The sequence below is a fragment of the Desmodus rotundus genome, chromosome 8 (assembly GCF_022682495.2).
Source record: "Desmodus rotundus isolate HL8 chromosome 8, HLdesRot8A.1, whole genome shotgun sequence".
In the NCBI taxonomy this organism is placed as follows: Eukaryota; Metazoa; Chordata; class Mammalia; order Chiroptera; family Phyllostomidae; genus Desmodus; species Desmodus rotundus.
In genome coordinates, this window is record NC_071394.1 from 44,038,977 (window position 1) to 44,063,599 (window position 24,623).

The window sequence follows — 24,623 nt, forward strand, 5'->3', positions numbered from 1 at the left end:
CGTACACTGGTGTGGAGAAAGCCACGGACAGTTCCCAAATGATGCAATGGTAGACAGTCTGATTAAATTTTCACTTTATTTATACACATTTAATCAGAATAGGCATAAACCAAAAAAGAAGAAGAAAATCAGGATAAAGTGTCAATGCGATTTTGTTTGCAGGGAGGAGTCAGGAGATAGAACTAATTACCAGGACAACATTGTAAGACCATCCCAAAGTAGCTAGGTTACATCATGTTTACAGTGAAATGTCAAAATTAGGCAGCATCCGACTTAATCTACAATAAAAAAGGAAGTCAAAAGTTTATTCTACTTAGTATAATAACTTTTACATTAAATATACAGTGACTCATTTCCCAGAAGATGATACCAGTGACTTTGGGAAGTTGTTTCCATTACACAATGACTAGAAAATCTCAAATGCAATAAGCAGCTGTGCTATCCATAGCTCAGAACATACCACTAATTTGTTTGGGGCTGGCGTACATTTCAGTTCAATGCAGAACTGCATTTTGGGTCTTAGAAAGGCAGCAATAGTTATATTTTGGCTTTTACACTAGATGCTTAACATAGTTAAGGCGTTCAAGCATATTAAGTGAAGGTAGTTAAAAATTTAATGATAATACAATCTTGCAACCTACATACACTGTATAATGCTTACATGGAATGAAACCAGTGTTACTTAGTTGGTGTTTTACAGACACACACTACACTCACACACATAGAACCAAGAGGAAAAAAAAAAAACCCACCATCGAAAGCAATCATTCTAAATGTACTACGATAACAGAGTAAAAATGCAAATACACCATAGAACTAAAGTAGTATGAACAGCACTACTTGATTTCTAGAATAAAGTTGACTGGTTCTAACACAAAGCTAAAGCCTGCATTAGTCATTCTAATCATCATATCATGGCTTATAAAAGCATCAGGTTTCCAGCAGAGATACTAATCTATGAAAGTCAGTACATCTTTTCAAAGTTTCACATCCGTAAAACCAGAATAAGGCTACAACTATTTTGAAGTCTGAACAATATCAGATGAGTTAAGAGTCCCAGCCCTAATGTCAGATAGAAAGGACCTCATGCAGCATGTGCTGTCTGGCTCCTAGAAAGCTTCACGTGCATAATACAAAGTTAAGTTGCCAAAGAAGTAAACTGGAGAAGTTCAGCAAAGTTTCCACTGTGTCATGGCCTCTAAACCTCAGGAATGGTGTGGTCCATCAGGCTTTTCATAATGCTTGGTGCCATCCTGCAAGAGAGCCACTTTTATTAAAGACTGAAGTTTGGGGCTTTTTTCAAAAATGCCAAGTTCTTTTTAATGAGTTCTGATCTAAAGGTATCGTGTAATCTACTTGTTTTGTAAATTCCCAGTGTGAGAGGCTATCTGAATCTTGGCTAGAAAAGTTAGATGAGATACCATTAAGCCTTTGTCTATTAAGGCTGATGATGTTGGAAAGAAAGATGATGAGGATGCTGTTACGAACTGCGGGGGGTGGGGGGGCAGTTTGTGGCTCCTATCACCCATTAGGGAGAGACCTTTAGAATGAGTAGTCCTGACAGTAACTCCTTTCTTAATAGAGCCAGGATTTTAAAAGCTCCAGAGATGAGAACCCTTGCTACCCCTTCTCTGGCCTCCCTTAGCTTTCCAGGCCTCATCCCCCACACACCACACCCCTGCCCATGTCTACCTTCCTCCTGGGATGCTCAAGAGAATAAAAATCATGACTCCTAACATCCAGAAAACAAGAATTTGCTATCATGAGCCACCGTGTGAGTAGATTTCTCCTGAGCAGAGGAGCTACAGGCAGCATGCAACCGCCACCCATTTCACCGAACACTGGGAGCTGAAGTGAAAGCCTGCCCACCTCTGCTCATATACCCGTTTCCTACTAGGAAATGTCAAAGTTTTGAAAGTGTGGTGAATTTTATTCCATACTTGGGAAGTCGTGAGGGGTCATCCTTACCAACCACTTCCTCTGATTTAAATAAATTAATCCAAATTTCTAGATAATATCATCATCTCTTAAGTAAAGAACCAAGAGTTTGGGAATTAAAATAAAGCCCAGTGCTTATATTAAATCATATTACCATAAGCATTGTCTACTTACCGTTTAATAATATGTTCAAAGATAAAAGCAGGCATAATTGTAATGGTAACTACAGTCCCAGACGTTGATAATATGTCGGCAATTTGAGAGTCCTGTTAAAAACACATGGGTGAGAATTCCACAGATTTTTTTTATTCAATAAACATAAAAATGTTATTATTGGTAAATAAATATATACGTCCTCTTATGTTTTGCTAACATCTCTAAAATCCTGACCCTTGGCATTTATAACTTTTTTCTAGCTTTCTTCCCCCCCTCCCTTTTTTTTTTAGAGATTTTACTTATTTTTATAGAGAGAGGGAGAAAGACAGAGAGAAACCTCAATCAGCTGCCTCTCACATGTGCCCCACCAGGGACTGAACCAGCAACCCAAGCACGTGCTTTGGGATTCAAACTGGCATCCTTTTCCTTCATAGGAAGATGGCCAACCAACTGAGCCACACCAGCCAGGGCTCTTGTTCTGTAGTTTTCTTTACTAAGTTTAATTCTGTACAATCACAATTTTATAGGTGGAAGCAAAACTGCTAAGTAAACTGATCTGAATATATTAGCCAAATAAAAAAAAAACCCACACCTTTTTATTACTTAAGATTAAATACTTCTCCCCATGTACAGTATTACCACATCCCCTCAGTTGACCAAAGCTTATGAAATAAGCAGATCATAATGAAAATGTTAGAAGAGCCCTGTTTAGGAAACTACAAGGAAAAAAAAAACTATAAAAATGAAGTACTAATATGAACAGCAACTATTACTCATTTCCCGCAATCTGGGTTGAAAAAGTTGGGCAATCATTCACTGAAAATGCCATTAAATCTTCACTGCCTGTGTCTCCATAGAATTCTAGTTCAAGAGACAACAGAGATCAGCTAGTCCGACCGCCTTGTTACAGGAACAATAATTTCACATAACAGCCCAGATACTGGGTTGGCCAAGAAATTCATTTAGTGTTTTCCATAAAAGCCATTTTCATTTTCACCCATAACTGTACTGATTTGGATATTCTGAGTGTATCGGCTATCTCCTGCGTGGTGGAGAGCTGGCAGTTCTCAATGTCTCGAGCTGATCCCGATTGACTTGAACTGGTCTACGTGACAGTGAAGTGTTGTCCAGGGAGAAATCTCCAGCACGAAACTTCGCAAAGCACTTTGACACATCCAATCAGTCACAGCACCTTCTCTATACACTGCACAAATCTTTTTGTGTGTTTCAGTTGCATTTCTACCTTTCTTGAAATAATAAAGCATAATATGCTGAAAACGTTGCTTATTTTCTTCCATCTTTAGCATTAAAATGACTATACAAAAATTCACCAATTTCGTTAAGTTTGTTTTTTAAAAATGCACACTGGTATGACAGCTGTCACAATACAGTCCAACAAAATTGTTTCGAATGAAGTTAAAAACAACTAAGCACTACTGGAGCCACCTTACGGGAAAAGCCAAACGAGCTTTTTAGCCAACTCAGTAACCCTTTGTCCTCAGAGTACAGCTCACAGAGAGCGCAGCACAGCCCCGGGTCCCACGTGATTCATCTCCCCACTGTATTTCTACATTTTGGAACTTGATATGAAAACAACACGACCTAAATAAATGAAATAGACATTTGCTAAAATAAAACCAGCAGAACAAGATGCAAGTTCCATTCCTTACCTTCAATCCAATGACATTCTGTCCATTAATTTCACAGATGTTATGTTCCGTGAGAAGACCATTTCTGGCTGCAGAACTGTCTTTTACTATGGATGTTATTTTTCCATTTTTAAAGATAAAACCCACATGGCCAGTACTATCCTTATGCATAGTAATGGTGCGTTCAAAGGGCCTGTAAACATAATGGGTTCAATTAAAAATTCTGTAGTAACCATTTTCATGGACTTCTGCCATATTGGATGCTGTTAATTCTAGCGAGAGCAACTAAGAATGGCCGTAATATTGCACACTGACGGAATACCTTAGTGTGAAAGATTACGGTTGGCCCTGCAACGATGAGAGGGATGCGGAGCACTGACCCCTGTGCAGTCAGAAGTCTGCACGGAACTTCTGACTCTGCGTAACTTTAACAATAACTGGCCCTCCACATCTGCAGATTCCCAACAGCGGCTCGAAACAGCTGACCGTGATACCACGGGTCTGAACCGCGTGGGTCTGCATATTAAATAAAGCCACGTATAAGTGGGCCTCTGCAGTTCAAACTCATGTTCAAGGGCCAACTGTATCTTTTTTTAATTTATCCATCATGGTTTGCCTAAATTATTAATCAAGACTTCCTTCTTTTAAGTATCAAAGACTTAACTGGCTTCTACAAAGTTCCCTTCAGAAAGGAAGACGTGTGGCCGTGATGGCAAGACAGCCCACCATCCACTGGAAAGCTACCGTGCCAGTTACACGGCTCCCCCTCTGCAATTCCGCTGTCATTATGGGTTTGTGATAAACCTGGTTTTGTAAAATGCAGAACAGTCTTAGCTTCCTATTGGTCCACATTCCTCTTCCTTATATATGAAGCAAAAATGGCATTCGTCTATAAAATGTTTAGTGAGAAACTAGAAACACGAAAGTAAAAAGTTTGAGAAGAATAAAAACCCCAAAGCTAACTGGAACAATATGATACAGGTCCACCCTTAACATGTGTCGTGGCCGGGGCAAGAAAATAAACGGAGGCCCATATTCCAGGGGCTCAATGTTTAAGTCACGAAGGAACTAACTGCTAAATAAAATGGCCCTTCCGCCCACCTGGACGGGAGTTTCCTGACTACCCCAACCTGACTGTGTTTGGAACCCGCGCACCCTGGCAGATCTACAGGAACCCTGGCAGTTACGCCCCAGACTGTTCGTCTGAGAAGTAAATTGGCAAGTGAGCCCAGAGGCACCATGTGGCCCAGTTACTTTTCCAACGTTCATTTTGAATTTTCTAGAGAAACAGAATAAAAAAGGAAAGTAACTTAAGAGGATGAATTTCTATGCAAAACCAGAATGCTATTTTTTAAAAATCAAACTATGTAAGAAAAATTTACACCACACATTTTAAAGACTCTAAGGCTCATCTGTCTTCTGTCACAAAATACGATATTCACAGAATCTGAAAAGCCCCAGGAAATGGGAAACTGGTCTTGAGTTTCCATTTGAACTGCTCAGTCAGCTTACCTGTCACGAATAGTCATAGTGATCTTCTCTCCAAAGGCCTGTTTGAGCACCTTGTGCGCTTTATCGGAGCTCCAGCCGGCGCAGTTTTCCCCGTTGATCTGGAGAACTTGGTCCCCGAATCTCAGACCAACCAATGAGGCTGGAGAATTTGCCTGAACTAGCTGAACAAATATACCCTAGAGAATGAGAAAGTAACTTTGGTCATTTAACTTTGTTATGATACAGTTTTGAAACACCAGAAAATTAGGAACCCACTGTTTAGGTAAGTAATCTACTCTAGTACCTTTTAAAAATTATATGAGTATGTTATGTCATTGCCCCTAAAAAAGAAATCGAAAATTTTACCAACACAAGAATCCCAAGAAATAGGCAAAAAGAAAAAAAAAAAGATAAGGTCTCAGTAGTAACTTGTATCTCAAATCATGAGCCATCTGCCCAACCTCAATCACTCCCTTCATCTTGGAACAAAAGGACTGAGGAAAATAAGGTAGGATTACTATAATAACTAAGCTTCCAGGAGTCTGACAATACTGAACAGGTATTAGCCACATGACCACAGGGAAAGCAAGTCAAGTGTTAGAAATTTTGTGATTTCTCTTACAGTCTAAAAAATGATACTTGAAGGTCATAACTCTACCTTTTGAGCTGAAGGATTCGTTTGCCCATTTGCTAAATTATTCATAACCAAGTAAGAGTAGGGTTTATTTTTACAACATAAAAAAGGTGACCACATTCAATACCACTCCAGTTCTCATAAAGAATCCACTGTGAAATACAGAAAACTCAAGTACATTTAACTAAGATATTTCTACTCATATAAACTCAATCTCAGACGCTGAACAAAAGAAACAAGTATAAAAGAATGCGCCTGATAAAATGAGAAAGCATCTACAAGGCTACACCCTTTCTGCCGTCCTAACGGGTCAGACAGGACTTCTCTCATGCGTCTGCTACTTCAGTTTAGGGCGGCACAGGAAAGCCAGGCAGGAAAGCCAGGCAGCAAAGCCAGTGTACGACCACTGGGCTTTGGCCAGATGGACAAACCCACCGGAAGGATAACTGCAGTGGGGAACAGGGGCCTATGAAGAGCAGCTTGTCTCTTTAGGACAGAGGAAGGAGGGGAGAAGAAACCCTGGCACAAGAGGCAGCAAGTACTCTATTCACTACAGAGGAAGGGAAACAGCAAAGTCAAAGCTTCCCAGAGGAGCATGCTGATGTGTCTTGAATAAGCTGCAAGTGTGCAAAGCCACTGATGCCCTCAGTTCCCCGGACAGGCAGGCAGTGTTCAGGCTTCCTGCCAAGGTCAGCCTCAGCCACTTACCACAATGTGCCAGGCTCATCATTTACTATGTGAAAAGGCCGGACACGCTGAGCTGAGACCTCAGGACTAAAAAGGAATCCAATAAGGCAATGCCTAAAACCATAAATCGTGATAAAGACTTTTCAAGTCCTTAACAATTCTGAATGCTTCCTCTGAGAGAAGCTGTTTGATTTCTTCAGTATGGTTACGGGGAGGCAGGAAGTAATTATAAAGGTAAAGTAATGGCTAATTTATCCTAATTAAAGAGTCACTTTTGCTCAGAAAATGACCTACTGAATTCAAATTGAAGGATGAAAATAACAAAACTGCAAAACTACAAGTTAAATGGTCATCCTTTGGTTTAAAAACACTCATCATAAGACCACTGATTTTCACTCGTCAGTTTTTTCTTAACTTCCACATCTGTTGCCCTATTTCAATCCAGAATTCTATCTGTATAAACTATGTTATAGTATATGCAGACCAGTGAACTTTATTCCAGAAAGAGGACTCGAAAAAGAAGAAAAATTCATTCAAGATAATGCTGCAAGTCCCCACTCTGCCTCTTCAGATTAGGACATCTCCAAGTGGAAAAAACTTAAGTTAGCTGATTTCAAGTATTCCCAACTACAGATACCCCATTATAGTTTATTAATGTATTTCATTCTAACACTGCTCACTTAATATCCTAATAAGCTATTTAGACAAACTCAGACAGACATGAAAAATACTTACGTTATCTACCGATTTAAGCCTGAGCCCAATTTTTCCATCTTGATCCTTACACAAAATGACTTCACGAATCCCTTGCTTAATTTCTGCTCTACGAATTCCGGCATCATTACCAGTTACAGGAGCCACCATATAGTTCATACTAGAAGGTCTTGCTACCAGCTGCTGCCGAAAAGATACATAATACGTATTTATAAACATTCTCAGTGATAAAAAAATTTTACATGATTAACAACAAATATACTCAGTCAACTTATGCAAAAATGATCCTGCTTTTATTTACTAATTGCTCAGGTAACTTATCCCCACGTTTATCATCTTCAGTAGCTTCAGTGAGTCTCTGCTGGCTGCCTTCTCAATTCAACGCCATCTGTCTCATGCGTGCTTTGGCTTTTCAACTCAAATGTTGATCCTTGAACTTAACAGCCGTATCATACTTTTGAAGTTTATGCAACATTTTCCAGAGGGTTCTTTCATATGGTCTGATCTTTAGCAATCTACTTACCCTTTCAGAGTTTCTATAAAAGGGCAAACTTCTTGCCTCACAGTGCCATTGTGAGGAGTAAAATGCATGTTACGTGAGTGCCAGCACACCAGACAGTCAAATGTTATTTCTCAACCCCTTTGAGAAACAGCTGTGGATCAGCAGCAATAGGCACAAACCAGACTGCCCTAGAATAGCAGGGACTCGTGTAATGTCGTACCGTATTTCAAATTTTCTGGACCTAAGTGGTTTCTTATCTTAAATGGGCCCTTTCTTCAACCAAAAAGTCAGTGAGGGAAGAGCTTAAACAGGGTTTAATTGGAATCTGTCATAAAAAGGTCTCATCTACCTAAGAACTGGGACGCTCAGAGGGGCAATCATAGGGAAAGAGGAACCTCAGTTACACATACACCACGTGTAGCAAATTTTTCGTTCAGAATTCATGCTAATTACTGACCGCTCCAAACTCACCTTTCTAGATTCTACTCGGTGATGCTGGGGTCAAACTGTGCAAATTACATGCTCCTCTGCCAACAGGTTTCTGGTTAGCGTGCACCGTATGAGGCGCTAGGGGGGGGGACGGGAAGGCTGGAGGAGGAACGAGTGCCTTGCTCCTTCTTGTCTGCTCCGGGTTCCTGTCGGCAGTGCCGGCCACAGCCCTTACCCCCGCTGGCAGCAGTTAATTCCATTCTCTAGCTCTTACTGACCCTCCCAGAACCAGCCTCACTGCAGCCCCTCAGAGGTTCCAGCGCTGCCAGTGGGCTGCCCTCCTCCAAGGTCTGAGGCCCAGCTCCCTGCAGTTCTCCCCCCGACGCTTCTACATTCTGGTAACTCCAACCTCTTCCCTATGCTACAACTGTATTCCATTTTTGTTTTCAGTTCTTCAACCTCTTTGTCTAATTTCTTAAATTATCTGTTAAAATATCTACTGTGATTTCTGTTTTCCCAAATGAACCCTAACTGATACAAGCCAAGTTTTCAATATTTGGTAAATAAATGCAAAATATCAGTTAGTTTATTAAGCGCTGGGGTTATCAAGCTAGACAAAGACCCTGTCTTCATGAAGTATTTTAACTATAATTGTAGTAAGTGCCATAAAGTGTTATGGTCTTATAGCAATGACCTTAATATAAGGATATGTGATACAACACAAGATGAGAATTTGGGGTCTCATTAAAAGAACAGTAGATCTCAAAACATTAAAAAATTATGAGCAAAAAAAGGTAATCATATTTCATAATGATTACTCAAGCAGCAGCTTAGTGCTGTTTGTTGTATAAGTCACCAGAGGAAATGTAAGCGACTACTGCAGTAATCTAGGTTAGAAGTACAGGGGCTCTGAATAGGGGTATGGTCTGACTGGGATAGATAAAGCGAATACAAGAAACATGGTGGAGACAGAATCAATAGGTCTTACTAACTGACCACATGCAGAAGACAAAGGAGAATGGAGGAGTCAAAGGCATCTGAATTTTTAACTCCTAATAAATTGGAGAAGTGGTAAGAGCACAAAGGAAGTGGACTACTTGGAAGTAATATTCAGAAAGGAGTCCAAATTTTCTGAGAAGGTGGGTCAATGCTAAAATTATAAATTGAGTTAGCCACAAAGACAGCTTGTATTTACGTGTAAAGTATGGTTTTCTATAATTCAAAATTAATTACACTCTACATACCCCCTGAGTTGGTGCTCCAGGGACCATGCCCATGTTTGCATGTATTTCTTCTTCATTTAAACTCAGGCCCATGTACTGAAAAAGCTCCGGATACAACTTAGGATAGAGATCTAATACAAAGAAATGAATGAATAAAGAAGAAAAACACTGAATATTCAAAATGAAAACTGTTGTCATAATGGGCTTCTATATGTATTAATAACCTCAGACCTCTAAGAACTCAAATACAGTATCCCAAATAAAGTATCTTACCTTAACTTTTTCTTAAACTGACTTGATTAGCAATTTTGTGAACCACTGATTTTTCAATATAGAACCGACCAAAATGTCTCCCGTCAAGGCAGCTACTCTATAACTCATTTAGTAAACCTGGCTATGAAATGACTCTTCTGAACTAACTACAATTAAAAAAAAAGACTATAAATTTATTTAGTGTCATATTTTAAGAACGTTAACCACATTTCAATGAAATCTTGGAAACAGCAAATTTAAACATTAACGTATTTAACTTAGTAGTAGAGTTAGGCACTATTTCCAGAAACTCTTTACATGATTTATTTGTGACTTAAAATGGATTTTCCAGAAGAACAATGTTATAAGTAGTTATGAGAGGCCACAAAAACTTATTTAACTCTCCTGTTGTATCATGTCATATTTAGGGGCTCTCTCCTGAATGAACTTAGAAGGGGACCAAAGGAAAGGATAGGGAGACTGGGTACCAGGATTTGGGAAGGTCGCGAGAAGGAGACAGCTGGAAATTTCAACTACTCCTTACGCTCCACAGAGAGGCCAGTTCAGAAGTTCAATAGTAGTGGTATGGGCACAGTTCACGTAAATGAATGAATCTTAAGTTAGGAACTTATGAGGGCTAAAATTTAATGTAATTAATTTTCATTAAGTCATAAAACACATCTTCATATTCATAGTTCACTTTCTTGATTAAAGGCTTAGGTTTTGAAATAAACATTCTTTCAAACATTTCTTCTTACTACTAGAGATTTAAACCACCAATCTTATGCTGCATAAATACTTTAGATTCTTGGATTCCTTATTTCTTCAAAAGAATGCTTAAAGATTTCTGTTCAAGGAGAATGAACCCAAAGTGGAAACCTACTTCCATCTTGAGAGATGGGAGCAGATGCTTCAGACAAAACTGCTGGGTTGGCAGGGTTTGCAGAAAAGGCACTTTGAGCCTGAAAAAGAAAAGAAAATTCTAACAATGTTATATATGTACTTAAAATTCTTATATGTTAAATTCAGTACATCCACAAAGAAACTAAAACAGTGAAGTTGTACTCAGGAAAGCTTTATTTCAAATATTTCAGCAATACAGCTTTCAAATAAATCTACAAATCAAAACTATTTTTCATATTCTAAATATTTAGCACTATCACATCAAACTTGACTGAGCACCCTTCTACATCTTATAACCAATATTTCATAGTGCTGCTGCAAATTAATATTTGCAAAATGCATTATAAAATACATAGCCACCCATTTTACATTTTCATTATTCTTTCAGTAATCAGTCTAAAAATATTTTATTTGCATAAGAAAAGCTCAACCACATTCATATAAAAGCCACATATCAGAAAAATACCTACAAATTTAAGTACTTAAGTTGCTAGTATTTATTTTGCTCTTTTAGCATATGCTACAGAAACTTTTATCTTCATTTTAGCAAGTATGAGAAGCAGACACGCTATACTACAGAAACATTACACAGTAGGCAAAATGCATACTTTATCACTGACATAAAAAAATTAAAAGACAGTATAATTTATAATTGTTAAACAAACTTGCCAAAATAATTCTAACAACATTATATGATATCAACGTTACGCATGCTCACATACGCCAGCATCTCCTCTCCGGGCTGCCTTCACAGCCCACACTGTGTCAAGTATTCCGCTGATGGAAAGTCTTTCTCCTTTACAGACAGATCTGACTTCCTGAAACAGCCATCTCATTTGGACAAGATTAATAATGAAATGTGTGACCCAACTCTAGTCCCACTTTTTACATAATCACAAATAGGTGCATTGTGTACAGAGGGGGAGGTAAACTGGGAACTCTTTGTACTTTCCATTTAATTTTGCTGTGAGCCTAAAACTACTCTAAAAGATAGAATTTATTAATTTTAAAAGTTATTCCTTTTTAGACTGGTTATTATTTTTTATCCTTTCATTCATTGCTACGATTCTTATCCAAGGAACACTGAAATAAGAATACATATAGAAAGTTCTCTGCAACTAGATATATCTTTATTATGTAATCAAATAAGAGTAACTAAAGAAAGATGCTAAAATAAGGGCTTAAGAACTACGAGCCATGAAATGCAGCAAATTGTTTCACACTTATTTGAAATCTCAAACTATGAAAAAAGGAGAGGGGGAAGGTCCCCAAGGAGCACACTGGTACTGCTGGGGCATACTGTTTCTGCCATCACAGAAAACATGTGGAGAGAAGAGACCAAGCTCCTGGAGCCATCACTTCCAACCCCTGCTCACTGCATGAGAAACCTGATGAGCACAGGGTCTCTATAGCACTGTTTTTTAAGCTTATTTTGTACAGGTACAGCCACCAAAGGCTCCTGTTAAGGATTTGTAATGGATATTGTAAAAAATAGTTTACAATATATGAACTGCCAGTTCACACGGCCGCATTTAATTTAGCTGTTGTGTAAAAAGCCAGAGGATTAGAAAATAAATATTATCTTTGCAGGGACATCTCAGGAACAAAATTAAACCTAAGTTATCAACTATATCAACTACTGCGTAAAATTAACTACACATACAGGCGCACATACAGCCCAAGACTTTAGGAGCTAGGAATACTTTTAAATCCAGTGAGAATTAAAAAAAAAAAAAAAATCTGTACTCCCCCTTTTACTCACTGTTACATCTCTGCACAGCTAGCTTTTTGCTCAAAACGTAAAATTTTCTTCTAATGGAAATGTCCATATATTTTCTGTACATTAGGCTTCTCCTTAAAGAGGTAAGCCTAACGTAGACTGTAGCCCTATTTTCCAATCCAACATTTGTCAATATCAACTTTCCTTTCCTATTTTCAAAATCAAAAACCTCTGCTCAAAGTCAACTATGATTAATTCAAGAGTTCAATTCCCTAAAAATGAACAAAAATGATAAAAAACAGAAAGTACCATATTTTGCTGTGTATAATGCGCATCTTGCCCAAATTTTTGAGGGAAAAATAAGGATGCGCATTTTATGTGGGCATGATGGTTATATACCATGGATATACTAATGGGTATAATAATCCCATGGATACACTACTATGCATAACATACACAAAACATGGGAGCGCATTATACACGGCAAAAATGGCAGCCATTCTTTCAGATCCACGTGCAAATCCTTATCCTTAGTGCTCTGATGTCATTAACGGCTTAATTGTTATTCCTGAAGGCTAAGTATTTGAAATAAAGACTTTTTAAAAAGCAAATGTGTTTGTTCAAATGAACTTTGTGGAAATAAAAACCACATAAGAAAACACTGAAGAAAAAAGCGACAGAACATTTAAGATGACTGAACAGGCCACTTAAAACTGTGAGGCATCAAAGCCTTGGCAGTTAATACATTTCAGATATTTCACAAACCTTATTTTAATGTCCACATGGATCTATGGTGAAAAGTATGTGTTCACTGGTCACCCCCCATATTTAACCAATCATTACTACAAGGTTAATAACTCCAATCTATCTGTTACTATTATTTCCAGAGGGGTTTCACCCTAAAAAGGCCAATATTTTATCTAAAAACATTCGTATTCCTGAAGTTACTTACTTCTCACAAATTTGAAATAAACCTTTTATGCTTATTAAATAATTACCAAGTAAATCTCAGAGTAAACTCAGGTCAAGGCCTCAAGTGAAATGATCTTTAGAGTAAGAAGCTCTGAAGTACCAAACAACTCAAGAAAGAATTTCATCTTATTAAAAAGATTTTAGAAATAAAGAAGTACAAGACAGAGTTTGATTTATGTTGCAAAATTAAAATAAACAACAGCTGAAAAAATTCTAAGTTTACGGGACATCAAAATTTAAAATAAACTGGAATCAAGATGGATTCATTAAAAACTACAAGTTATGTCTGGTTAACAAGCATAGTAAAAATTTTACAAAATGGCAAGACCTGATCCCAACCCCCAACTTTCTTAAGCAGAAACATGTCTCCAGAGCTAATACTTACATGAAGGACTCCAAAAAGCTTTTGACTTAGCGAGATGAGAAACACTGTATCTCTCATAGTCATTTAGAGCGTGAACACGCGAAATGTCCGCTGCTTACATCTGAAAGGAAATAAACCCCTACACTTTCCTCGTGCTTGCACAGGACTACTCTTCTATAAGCAGCATGTACATCTCACTATTTCTATAATTTTTAACTTCAAAGAGAATGCAAAAATTTTAAAGACTGGTCAAAGCTGAAGATCCAAAAAACAACATAATTTTAAACAAAACTAGGGCATCAAAAAGTTAAAAGAGTGCATTTTACCAACGTATATATGTTGTAGTTAAATTGTAGTCATAAAATCTAGCTGTCATTGCATAGTTTAAGTCCAATTTTAAAGAAATAATATTCCATACCCATTAATTCATTGTAAAATGAAAAGGAAACACTAGCTTTTCTGTAACTCTTTGGTCTGCAATTAATAAGTTCAAAAAAGTATATGATTTATAAAAGTGAGCAAATCTATCGAGTTAAGGTTCTTGCTTCACTTTACCTGTAACTGAAATGTATGGCACAGTATTTTGGGTGGGTGGGGGGTGAGGGGCTAGTATTTAACTTAAACGTACCTGAATTACTTTGTCTACCTTCAGATCCTCAAGAGATGGGTATAGAGACATTTTTGCAGGACTTTCCTAAGGAAAAAAAAAAAAAATTTCCGTGATTCAAGAGGTTCTGGCCAAGATGGAGGCATAGGTAGATATGCTTCGCTTCCTCGCACAACCCAAAGAAGAATAACAACTAATTTAAAAACAAAAACAACCAGAACTGCCAGAAAATTGAACTATATGCAAGTCCGACAACCAAGGAGTTAAACATTCATTCAGACTGGTAGGAGGGGCAAACAGGATGCACAGCAAGGGAGAGGATGGCGGATCCGAAGGGCAAGGTAGCAGTGGTGGACCAGGCAGTCCCACATGTGGCACAGATAAATACGGAGAAACAACTGGGGAGTGAGATGGTCCACACAACCCAGGGTTCCAGTGCAGGGGAACTAAAGCCTCAAAACCTTTGGCTATAAAAACCTGTGGGGGTTGCAGCCAAGGGGGAAACTGCCCATCATAAGAGAGTCCGTTGAAGGGGCCATGGGGTCCTAGAATATACGCCAGCCCAAGCACCCAGGAATCAGCACCATGGCAGCACCTGAAAGGGAACAATTCGTTTGAGGGTAGAGGGGGAAGTGACTGACACCCTGGGGAGAGCTGGACAAGCAGCATTGTTCCCTCTCTGGTCCCTCCCCCACATACAGCACCACAACGCAGGGATGTGGGTAGCCCCACCCTAAAGAAGACCTAAGGCTCTGCCCCTTACAATGTAACAGGTTTGCCAAGACAAAAAAAAATGGCCCAAATGAAAGAATAGAACCAAGTGACAAGTATATAACCAATCTATCAGATGTAGAGTTCAAAACACTGGTAATCAGGATGCTCACAGAAATGGTTGAGTACAGCCGAAAAATAGAGTAAGAAACAAAAGCTGTACAAAGTGAAACAAAGAAAGATACAGGGAACCTACAGTGAAGGGAAGGAAACCAGGACTCAAATCAATGGTTTGGACCAGAAGGAAGACATAACTTTCAACCAGAACAGAATGAAGAAACAAGAATTCAAAAAAAAAAAAAATGTGGAGAGGCTTAGGAACCTCTGGGACAACTTTAAATGTCTCAACCTCTGAATCATAGGGGTGCCAGAAGGAGAAGAGAAAGAGCAAGAAATTGAAAACTTATTTGAAAAAATAATGAAAGAAAACCCCAATGTGGCAAAAGAAATAGATATACAAGTCCAGGAAGCTCAGAGAGTCCCAAGAACTTGAACCCAAGGAAGTACACACGAAGGCACATCATAATTATATTACCCAAGATTAAAGATAAATAGAGAATCTTAAAAGCAGCAAGGGAAAAGGAAACAGTTACCTACAAAGGAGTTCCCACTAGACTATCAGCTGATTTCTCCAAAGAAACCTTATAGGCAAGAAGGGGCTGGAAAACAGTATTCAAAGTCATGGAAAGCAAGAACCTACATCCAAGATTACTTTATCCAGCACAGCTATCATTTAGAATGGAAGGGCAGATAAAGTGCTTCCCAGATAAGGTCAAGTTAAAGGAGTTCATCATCACCAAGCCCTTATTATAGGAAATATTAAAGGGACTTATCTAAGAAAAATAAGATCAAAAATATGAATAGTAAAATGACAACAAACTCACAATCATCAACGGACTGAACCTAAAACAAAAACAAAACTAAACAATTAATTATAACAGGAACATAGTCTCAGAAATGGAGATCACATGGAGGGTTATCAGTGGGGAGGGACAGGGGGAATGGGGGAAAAGGTACAGGGAATAAGAAGCATAAATGGTAGGCACAAAATAGACAGGGGGAGGTTAAAAATAGTATAGGAAATGGAGAAGCCAAAGAACTCACATGCATGACCCATGGACATGAACTAAGAGTGGGGGAATACTGGGGTGAATGAGGGTACCAGGCAGAGGGGCATAAAGGGGAGGAAAACAATGGGACAACTTTAACAGCATAATCAATAAAATATACTTAAAAAAAGAATTTCTGATTCCTATTTCACTGAAATTTAAATAACCAGCAACATACACATAACCACATGTAAACATTTAATATAATACATTTAAAATGCAAAACACATGGGAAAATATGAACATCTAGGCTATATAAAAATTGTTGATTAATGGCTACCAAACTCTCTCTCCCTCCCTTGCCACTACTATCAAACTACATCCACTAGAGACTTTAAAATTCCCTCAAATCAAAGTCCCTTCATTTCAAAAGTTTAGAAAATAAAAAAAAAATGGGTATGTTACTTTTCCTAGCTTACCTATCTATAAAACCTTTCACTAGGGAGAAATACATATATAGGAGTGGGCAAAAGTGGGCTCACTGTTGTGAGTATACAAAACAGTCTATTCTTATATTATTATTTATTATATTAATAAAACACAACTGTAAACCTACTTTTGCCCACCCCAATATTCATATGTAGGTGTAGTTGATCTTTCAAGGGTCAACTGGTATTTCCATCTGCAGTTGGGAAACTGAGTGTGCGGCAGGCCAACTGAAGTTAAACCCAGATTCCGACTACAGGAGTGGTCGGTGCCCCTAACCCTCTCATTGTGCAAGGGTCAACTGTATACAGAAAAAACAATATACTGTACTCCAACCATTAATGACAGTTTTATCTTCAGGAGACATGAATGAAACAGATAGTAAGGGCCCGAGGGATAAGATAGAAATTTTTATATTTTAAATATTTCAATATTGTTCAATATTCTTTTAGTCACCATGAATTGTTTTTTGTAGTAGTTTAAAACAATTTTCTAAAAGTAATACAAGGATATATACTTTAAAATTTTGTTTAGCTATTTCAAGATGAATACCTGGTACTTTCTTTAAACCTAGGATAACACTATATCCTAAACTGCACAGGGTTTAACAATGATTCTTGAGCTAGTTATTAGTTTATTACTTCTCATCTCCAAATCTACCCATTACTGGCCGCTCTGTGAAAATTTACATGATTACTCTTTTGCCAGCTGGCAGATGTTAAGTGTTGTCAGTAAAGGGCACTGGAGATACACTGGAGAGAGATTTTCCTCCAGCCAGGCTCCTGCAGTACCTGCGTCTCTAGCATCTTCCAGCAGCAGGGAGCAGCTTAAGCACCCAGCTCCTGCAATGCACAGCAACCCATACTGACCTCATCACTCATTGGTGAGTAGGTTCCCAGCATGGTGCCACCAGCAAAGCACTTCCCCCACTGAGCAGCTTTCCCTAGCATACCCTCAAGTACCTTATAGCACCTACCTATAAACAGCCTCCCCCATTACCTTAAAGGGAGAATTTCCAGTAAGTTGCATAACTCAGCAACTTTACCATCCACTGAGTGACAGCTGTACTCTCTCCGAGGCCTGGATCTCAGACATAGGCAAAGGGTAGCCTCTTCCTGGGCTGGGACAATCTATCTCAGCCCTGGGTTTACTAGATACTCACTAAATCTGCTCTTCCTGTATTCACTAAAGTTCTCTTTATTCTTACTAGCCAAACTGTTTCTTCAATCATGTTATAGTTAACAATTCTGTACATTAAACTTTCACTGTCCCAATTACTATATGGTTTCTGTCTCTTGGTTAGATGCTCAATAATAACATTTCTAAATGGATATACTTCATATACCATAAAATTCATTCTTTTAAAGTATACAATTGAATAGGTCTCAGTACTGTATTTTGACAACCAAATGCATAAAGAACCAAAAGTAATAATAAGCTAGAACATATTAGAGATGTATCTGAAATCTGGAACAATATTTATATAATGTATATGTTCCAAATTTATGCATGACAGTTGAGCAATTAGTTGTACTCAAAGATGTTGCCCCTTTCAGCTCTTTATACCTTCAAAATCGGAAAATTTGTAATAAACATTTGGGCTTCTTATGTTCAAATTTTACTAATTATTTTAACTACCCCTCTATCTTCACTTCCACAAAATTACTCATAAAATGGCCTAAAATATAAAAAATAACAACAAACAATGTTCACTGGACCCCAATGGTAAAGAGTGATGACTGTTTTGAGGACTGAGGATTAATAAGCATTCCAGATGGTGAGTGCGTGGTGGCAAGGAACGTGCGCACTCTGATAAAGCCCTAGGCAGTCTGCCAAGAGCAATGCTTCTCAAAGTGGCTGATCATCAGAGCAGAATTACCTGGGCGCTAGTTAAAAATAGTTCCCAGGCTGACACACAGTTCTTGAAGAACACAGGAACTCTTCTTTTTAATCAACATCCACGGAGATCCTGATAAGCCACTGAGAAATATGGCCATATATACGGCCAGTCTACGTTAAGTAGAAAAATTTCTTCTATCTAAAAGAGACTATTTCACACTTATTGGACCGGCAAAGATCGAAAGTTTGACAACACTGTCAGATCGTAACACTTTGAGAAATGCTCATACATTACTAGTGAAAGTGTAAACCATCACAATTTCCATAGAGTGATGTTGCAGTATCTACCTAGATTATAAATGCAGGTACCCCACAACCCAGCCATACCGCTTCAGGTCTTTAGCCTACAAATATCTGTGCACATAGAAAGTGACACATCTAAAAATGTATTCACTGAAGCACTGACTGTAACAGCAGAACACACGAAATACAGGAGGAAGTTCTATAAATACTAATACTGAAAGAGGTTCAAAATATTATCATTAAGTGGAAAAACAAGCATGATTTAGAGCAGTGTATGGTAAAAATGCTAACATTTGTGTTAAAAGGGGGGAACCTAAGTAACTAGAAAAAGACTACAAACTAAGTCCAAAGCTGCCAGAAATAAGGAAATAAAGATTAGAATAAAGAAATGAAATAGAGAATTCAAAAGAAAATAGAAAAGTGATGAAACCAAAGCTGGTCAACACAAGTGACAAACCTGTAGCTAGATGGACCAAAACACAAAAAGAGAAAACTCAAAATACTAAAATCAGAAATGAAAGTGGTAAATTTACACTGACTCTACAGAAATAAAAGGATGAGAGAGTACTATGAGCAACTATATGCCAAAAAAACTGCATAAACTAGATGAAACGGACAAATTCCTAGAAACACCAAACCTACCGAGACTGAATCACAAAGAAAGAGAAAATGTGAATAGATCTGTAACTAGTAAGCAGATGGAGTCAGTATCAAAACCTCCCCAAAAGAAAAGCCCTGGATCTGATCACTGGTGAGCTCTACTAAACATTTAAAAAAGAATAAATATCAATCCCTCTCAAAATTTTGCTCACTCATTCTATGAGGACAGCCATTACCCTGATACCAAGGCTAGACTAAGATACTATGAGAAAAAATACTACAGACCAACATCCCTCACAAACACTGATGCAAAACTGCAAACAGAATTGGACAGAATGTTAAAAGGATTATACAGCTATATACCTTTAGGAAATAGGATTTACTCCTGGAATGCCCGGATGGTTCAAGATAGGAAAATTGGTCAAAGTAATGTGTCACCATCAACAAAAGGAAGGGAAAAAACCACATGATCCTCTCAATGGAGGCAGAAATAGCATTTGGTAAAACTCAGCAATCTTTTATGATAAAAACACTGAACAAAATACAAATAGAGGGAAACTACTTCCATGTAATAAAAGTCATATATGAAAAAAATATGGCAAACATCATACGATGCTGAAAGACTGAACACTTTTCTTGGTCTAAGATCAGGAACAAGGCAAGGAGGCCCACTTTCACCACTTCCATGCAACAGAGTTCTACCCCAGCAATTGGGGGGGGGGGGGAGACATGAAGGCATCCACATAGGAAAAGAAGTAAAATTATCTGTTTAAACATCATCTTATTATGTTTAGGGTTTGGAAACCCTAGATGCCACCAAAACAAAACAACAAACAAAAGAGCTGTCAGAACTAATAAACAAATTCAGCAGGATACAGTCAACACAAAAAATCAGTTGCATTTTTATACATAAACAATGAACAATCTAAAAAGGAAATTACAAAAAAATTCCATTTACAATAGCATCAAAAAATAAAATATTAGGAATTTAATCAAAGAGGTGGAAGAACTATATGATGAAATCTATAAAACGATGCTGAAAAAACTTAAAAAGATATAAATAAAAGGAAGCACATGCCATGTTCATCAATTAAGGTTTAATACTGCTAAAATGTCAATACCATCCAAAGCAATTTACAGATTCAATGCAATCCCTATCAAAATCTCAATAACTTTTTTTTCAGAAATAGAAAAACCCATCCTAAAATTCATATGGAATCTCAAGGCACCCCAAATATCCAAAACAATTTCGAAAAGGAACAAAACTGGAGGACTCACACCTCCTGATTTCAAAACATACTCAAAATAATATGATATTAGCATAAAGACATACAGACCAATGGAACAGAACAGAGAGCCTGGAGATATAGAAAAGCCCTCCAATATAGGGTATATTGATTTTTGACAAAGGTGTGAAGACCATTTAATGAGGAAAAGACAGTCTTTTCAACAAATGATGCTGGAAAAATTGGACATACACATGCAAAACAATGAAGGTGGACCTTCACCTAACACCATATAAAAAAAATTAACTCAAAATTCATTAAGAACCTAAATGTAAGAGCTAAAACAATACAACTCTTAGAAGAAAACATAGTACAAAAGGTTCGCAATGCTGGATTTGGCAATAATTAATTTATTGGATATGACACCAAAAGCATAAGTAATGAAAGAGAAAGCAGACATACTGGACTTCATGAAAATTTTTCAATTTTGTGCAGCAAAAGGTATCAACAGTGTCAAACGGCAACCCGCACAATGGGAGAAAGTATGTGTGATCACATATACAAGGGATTAATATCCTGAACATTTAGAAAACAAGTAAAACTCAACAACAGCAAAAAACTGGCCAAGAACTTCAATAGATATTTCTCCCAAGAAGACACAGACATGGCCAACAAGCACTTGAAATGAAGATCCTCCACATCACCAATCATTAAGGAAACGCAATCAGAAGTAGGAGATACCACTTCACACCCACAAGCACGCTATCAAAAAAAAAAAAAAAAAATAGTAGCCCTGGCAGGGTAGCTCAGAGTGTAGTTCGAATATACCAAGGATACAGGTTAGCTCCCTGGTCTGGGCATATAACAGAGTCAACAAATGAAGTCATTAAAAAAAAAAAATCGAACAAACCAATGTTTCTCGCTTTCTCTCTCTTTCCTCCCCACCTCCCCTCAAATCAATAAATGTTTTTTAAAAAGTGTTGGTGAGAACGTGGAAGAAATGGAACCTTTGTGCTGTTGGTGGGACTGTAAATTGCTACAGCAGCTATAGAAAACAGAACAACAGTTTCTCAAAAAATCAGAATTACCATACGTGATCCAGCAATTACCCTTCTGGGTACATACCCAAAAGAACTGAAATCTGGGTCTGAAGAGATTATTCATGCATGTTCATAGCAGCATTATTCCCAAGTGTTCACACGCAGAAGCAACCCACAGTGTCCATGGAAGGATGAATGGACAAGCAAACTGTGGCATGTACATGCAATAAAATATTACTCAGCCTTAAAATGTTAGGAAATTCTGCAATATGCTACACGGATGAACCTTGAGGACATTACACTAAGAAGCCAATCACAAAAAGACAAATACTATGATTCCATTTATATGAGGTACTTGGTCAAAATCATGAAGACACAAAGCTACTGTTTCATGGGTACAGAGTTTCAATTTTACAGGTTGAAAAGTTCTGGGAATGGATGGTGGCAGTGGTGGTGATGGTTGTACAGTATCAACATTATTTAATACCACTGAACTGTACACTTCAAAATGGTTACGATGGTAAGCTTTATGTCACATGTATTTTACCACAATAAAAAAAAAAGTGGTGGAAATATATTTATAAGTTTGTTTGTATAGGTATGCAACATTCCTGGATGGATACCTAAGAAACATAAAACTTGGCTCCTACACAAAGGGAATATGGTTTGTTGGCTGGAGAACCTCAAGGGGAAACTGTACTATATACCCTTTATATTACTTAAATTTTGAGGCATGTTACTGTTCACCTCCTCAAAAACTAAATACATGTACAAAAAATGTCGGCAGCAATTAAAAATTTAGAAGTGCTAAGATAAATATAACCAAATGTAGGAAATATTTTTAAAAGTTGTTTGGGGGAATCTTTCATTTTAGGAACCTGTGGCATTTACTTTACTACCTGAAAAAGAGTACTTAAATCTGGTAAAAACAGGAAAAAATAACTGAGTCATGCTCAGTCTAAGGAAGTGGTTTTTGTTTGTATTTAATTGAACAGTATACTCGAATGCTGCTATTAGGAAATTCTCCCTCTTTCGGTCACGATCTTTATATTCTTTCTTAGAATGCACAAACATGACTACAAATTAATGTTGCCAAAGTTATATTTAGATTAAGGCAATGACTATTTCCTGAACCTTTTAAAAGACATTCCACCTCCTTATTTTTATTCTGTGGCACAAATCATTTGATCTATGTTTTGATCTTTAAGATCAAACAAAGCTTCCATTTTAAGTACCATTTTAAGCACAAAAGTTTATACAAATAAGTTGGTAACAGAGAAAATAAAATTTAAAAAAAATTTACTATTTACTCACAACGCAAACAGAAAAACTAAAGACTGGGAACAAATTTGAGTTTAAATCAATCACATGTATCTCAGATAAAGCTAACAGATTGAAGCTGTTTTTCAATGTCATTTTTCCTTTTTAATCAATTGTTTTTTCTTTGAGGCAAGTGCATGTTAAGTGGTCAACGGAATGCACTTTCTAAGTAATGGACTTACATAATGGAAAAAATAACAGTAAATGTGTATGTAAGATTATACAGACTAGAGAAACCTAGAAATTCCTTTCAAAACTTGGCACCTAGGAAAGCTTCATGATTAAGTAACTCCACTTAGCGAAGAGGAAAACTTTTTACGTCCATATGCCTTCACTTTCCCATTATTAACAGGAAATCCTGAAACGAAAGCTCTGAGTCACGAGATCTCCAGGGATATTTTCTTCTGAACACACCCTCCTGGAAACGTGCCCCCCTTTCCTCCAACTTCTCGGGAAACGGGCGCACAGCTCCCCAACCCCCTTCCAGAAAGTCAGGGCTCCCCCCCACTCAGCCAACACCGCCTCCTCCTCCCAAACCCCGGCCGTTCGGACTTGCTAGGGAAGGTGATTAATACAGCCCCAAGGAATGCGGAGCTCCGGGAGGACAAACCACAGCCGGAGGCTCACTCTCAAGGAAGAGGAACCAACCGGAATGAGCAAGAGTCCCAGAGCTGCTGTTTGGGGGTGAGCTAAAGAAGGCGCCCCGGTCGATTTCGGAGCTCCGTCCCCAGCCCGGTCCCCCAGCCCGGTCCCCCAGCCGGGCCAGTGGGGACCAGGAACCCGCGGAGTCGCCAGCAGGCTGAGAACGCCTCTCACGCAAACTTCCACCCGGGCGCACAGAGGGGTGGGGAGCCCACTGAGAGGGCGTTGCCGCCTCCACCTCCCGAAAACCGTTTGTGACCGGGACACTCTCCGCTAAGCGACGTGGGGTCCCCACGCCTCCACCCCTCGTCCCCGCACCCGGGAAGCAGCAAAAACACCCCACTTTTCCCCCCAAGAGCGGCTTACCTAGGCCACAAGGAACCGCTGGCCACTGCCGCCCGGGCCTGGGGTCACTGGTACTGAGATCGGACTCGAAGGGAAGAAAGCAGGCACTGGAGGACCGCCCTTGAAACACGCTAGGGCTCCGCCCCCGCCTTCCGCCTGCGCAGGCGCAAGGAGCCCGGTCAGGTGACCCGTCCCCATGGTAACAGGGAGGCTGGGTGATGGAGGTGAGAGGGACCGTGTGTGGGTGGCCGTTGCTACTGCTACTCCTGGGATTGGAGAAGATAAAGCCGCCCACGCTGCCATCCGTAACCCTCACCACCTTCCCCACCCCCACCCCACCAACAGTGTGTGCCTAAGGGGCCGGTGCCACCTGCTCACTACTTTGAGCTCAGGGTCCCAACACATCAATTACAAAGAGTCCTGACAATCTATCTTTTGAAGATTTCCTCCGCCCGCCTGGGGACTTTCACCACTGCCTTGCAACCTTCTCTGCCCACAGGCTCAGAAACATTCTTCCCTGTAACGCTTCTGAACTCCAGCCCTCTTTGCGCTACAACTTTTTTACTTTGGCATTTATCCCTTTTTCTCCATCTGAACTGAAGTGCATTGGCTGTTGAAGGTTTGCACAAAAGAGCTGCATCCTAATACAAAAACTAAGAAACTATCTTTTGAGGGCTATGTTCTAGGCACTCTCCTAAAACCTTGATGTTTATGGTCTAATTTGGTCATTAAGATCAATCTATAAGATGGATACATCTGCC

General features: G+C 38.7%; 1 protein-coding gene across 2 annotated transcripts; it reads right to left on the minus strand.

Moving 5' to 3' along the window:
• Positions 1–59: 59 nt before the first annotated feature.
• Positions 60–24,016, minus strand: SDCBP (syndecan binding protein). Of its 2 annotated transcripts, none has more exons than XM_024572021.4 (9): positions 23,884–24,016; positions 14,263–14,328; positions 10,559–10,637; positions 9,445–9,554; positions 7,291–7,449; positions 5,256–5,431; positions 3,765–3,936; positions 2,113–2,204; positions 60–1,253 (listed from the first exon to the last, which is right to left on the minus strand). In XM_024572021.4, the coding sequence occupies exons 2-9, from the start codon at positions 14,311–14,313 to the stop codon at positions 1,199–1,201; spliced, it is 894 nt and encodes a 297-aa protein (XP_024427789.1). In that variant the 5' UTR covers positions 14,314–14,328; positions 23,884–24,016; the 3' UTR covers positions 60–1,198. The 2 variants fall into 2 exon arrangements, with proteins under 2 accessions (XP_024427789.1, XP_024427788.1); XM_024572020.4 differs by having other exon boundaries at positions 7,291–7,452.
• Positions 24,017–24,623: the final 607 nt, after the last annotated feature.

Bases quoted from the DNA above. Each gene is read 5' to 3' on its own strand.
- SDCBP (XM_024572020.4), bottom strand. From the start codon at position 14,313: ATGTCTCTATACCCATCTCTTGAGGATCTGAAGGTAGACAAAGTAATT. The intron at 10,638-14,262 runs GTACGTTTAAGT...TTTCTTTTTCAG, and splicing joins AGGTAGACAAAGTAATTCAG to GCTCAAAGTGCCTTTTCTGC. The intron at 5,432-7,290 runs GTAAGTATTTTT...CTCATTCTCTAG, and splicing joins GGCTTAAATCGGTAGATAAC to GGTATATTTGTTCAGCTAGT.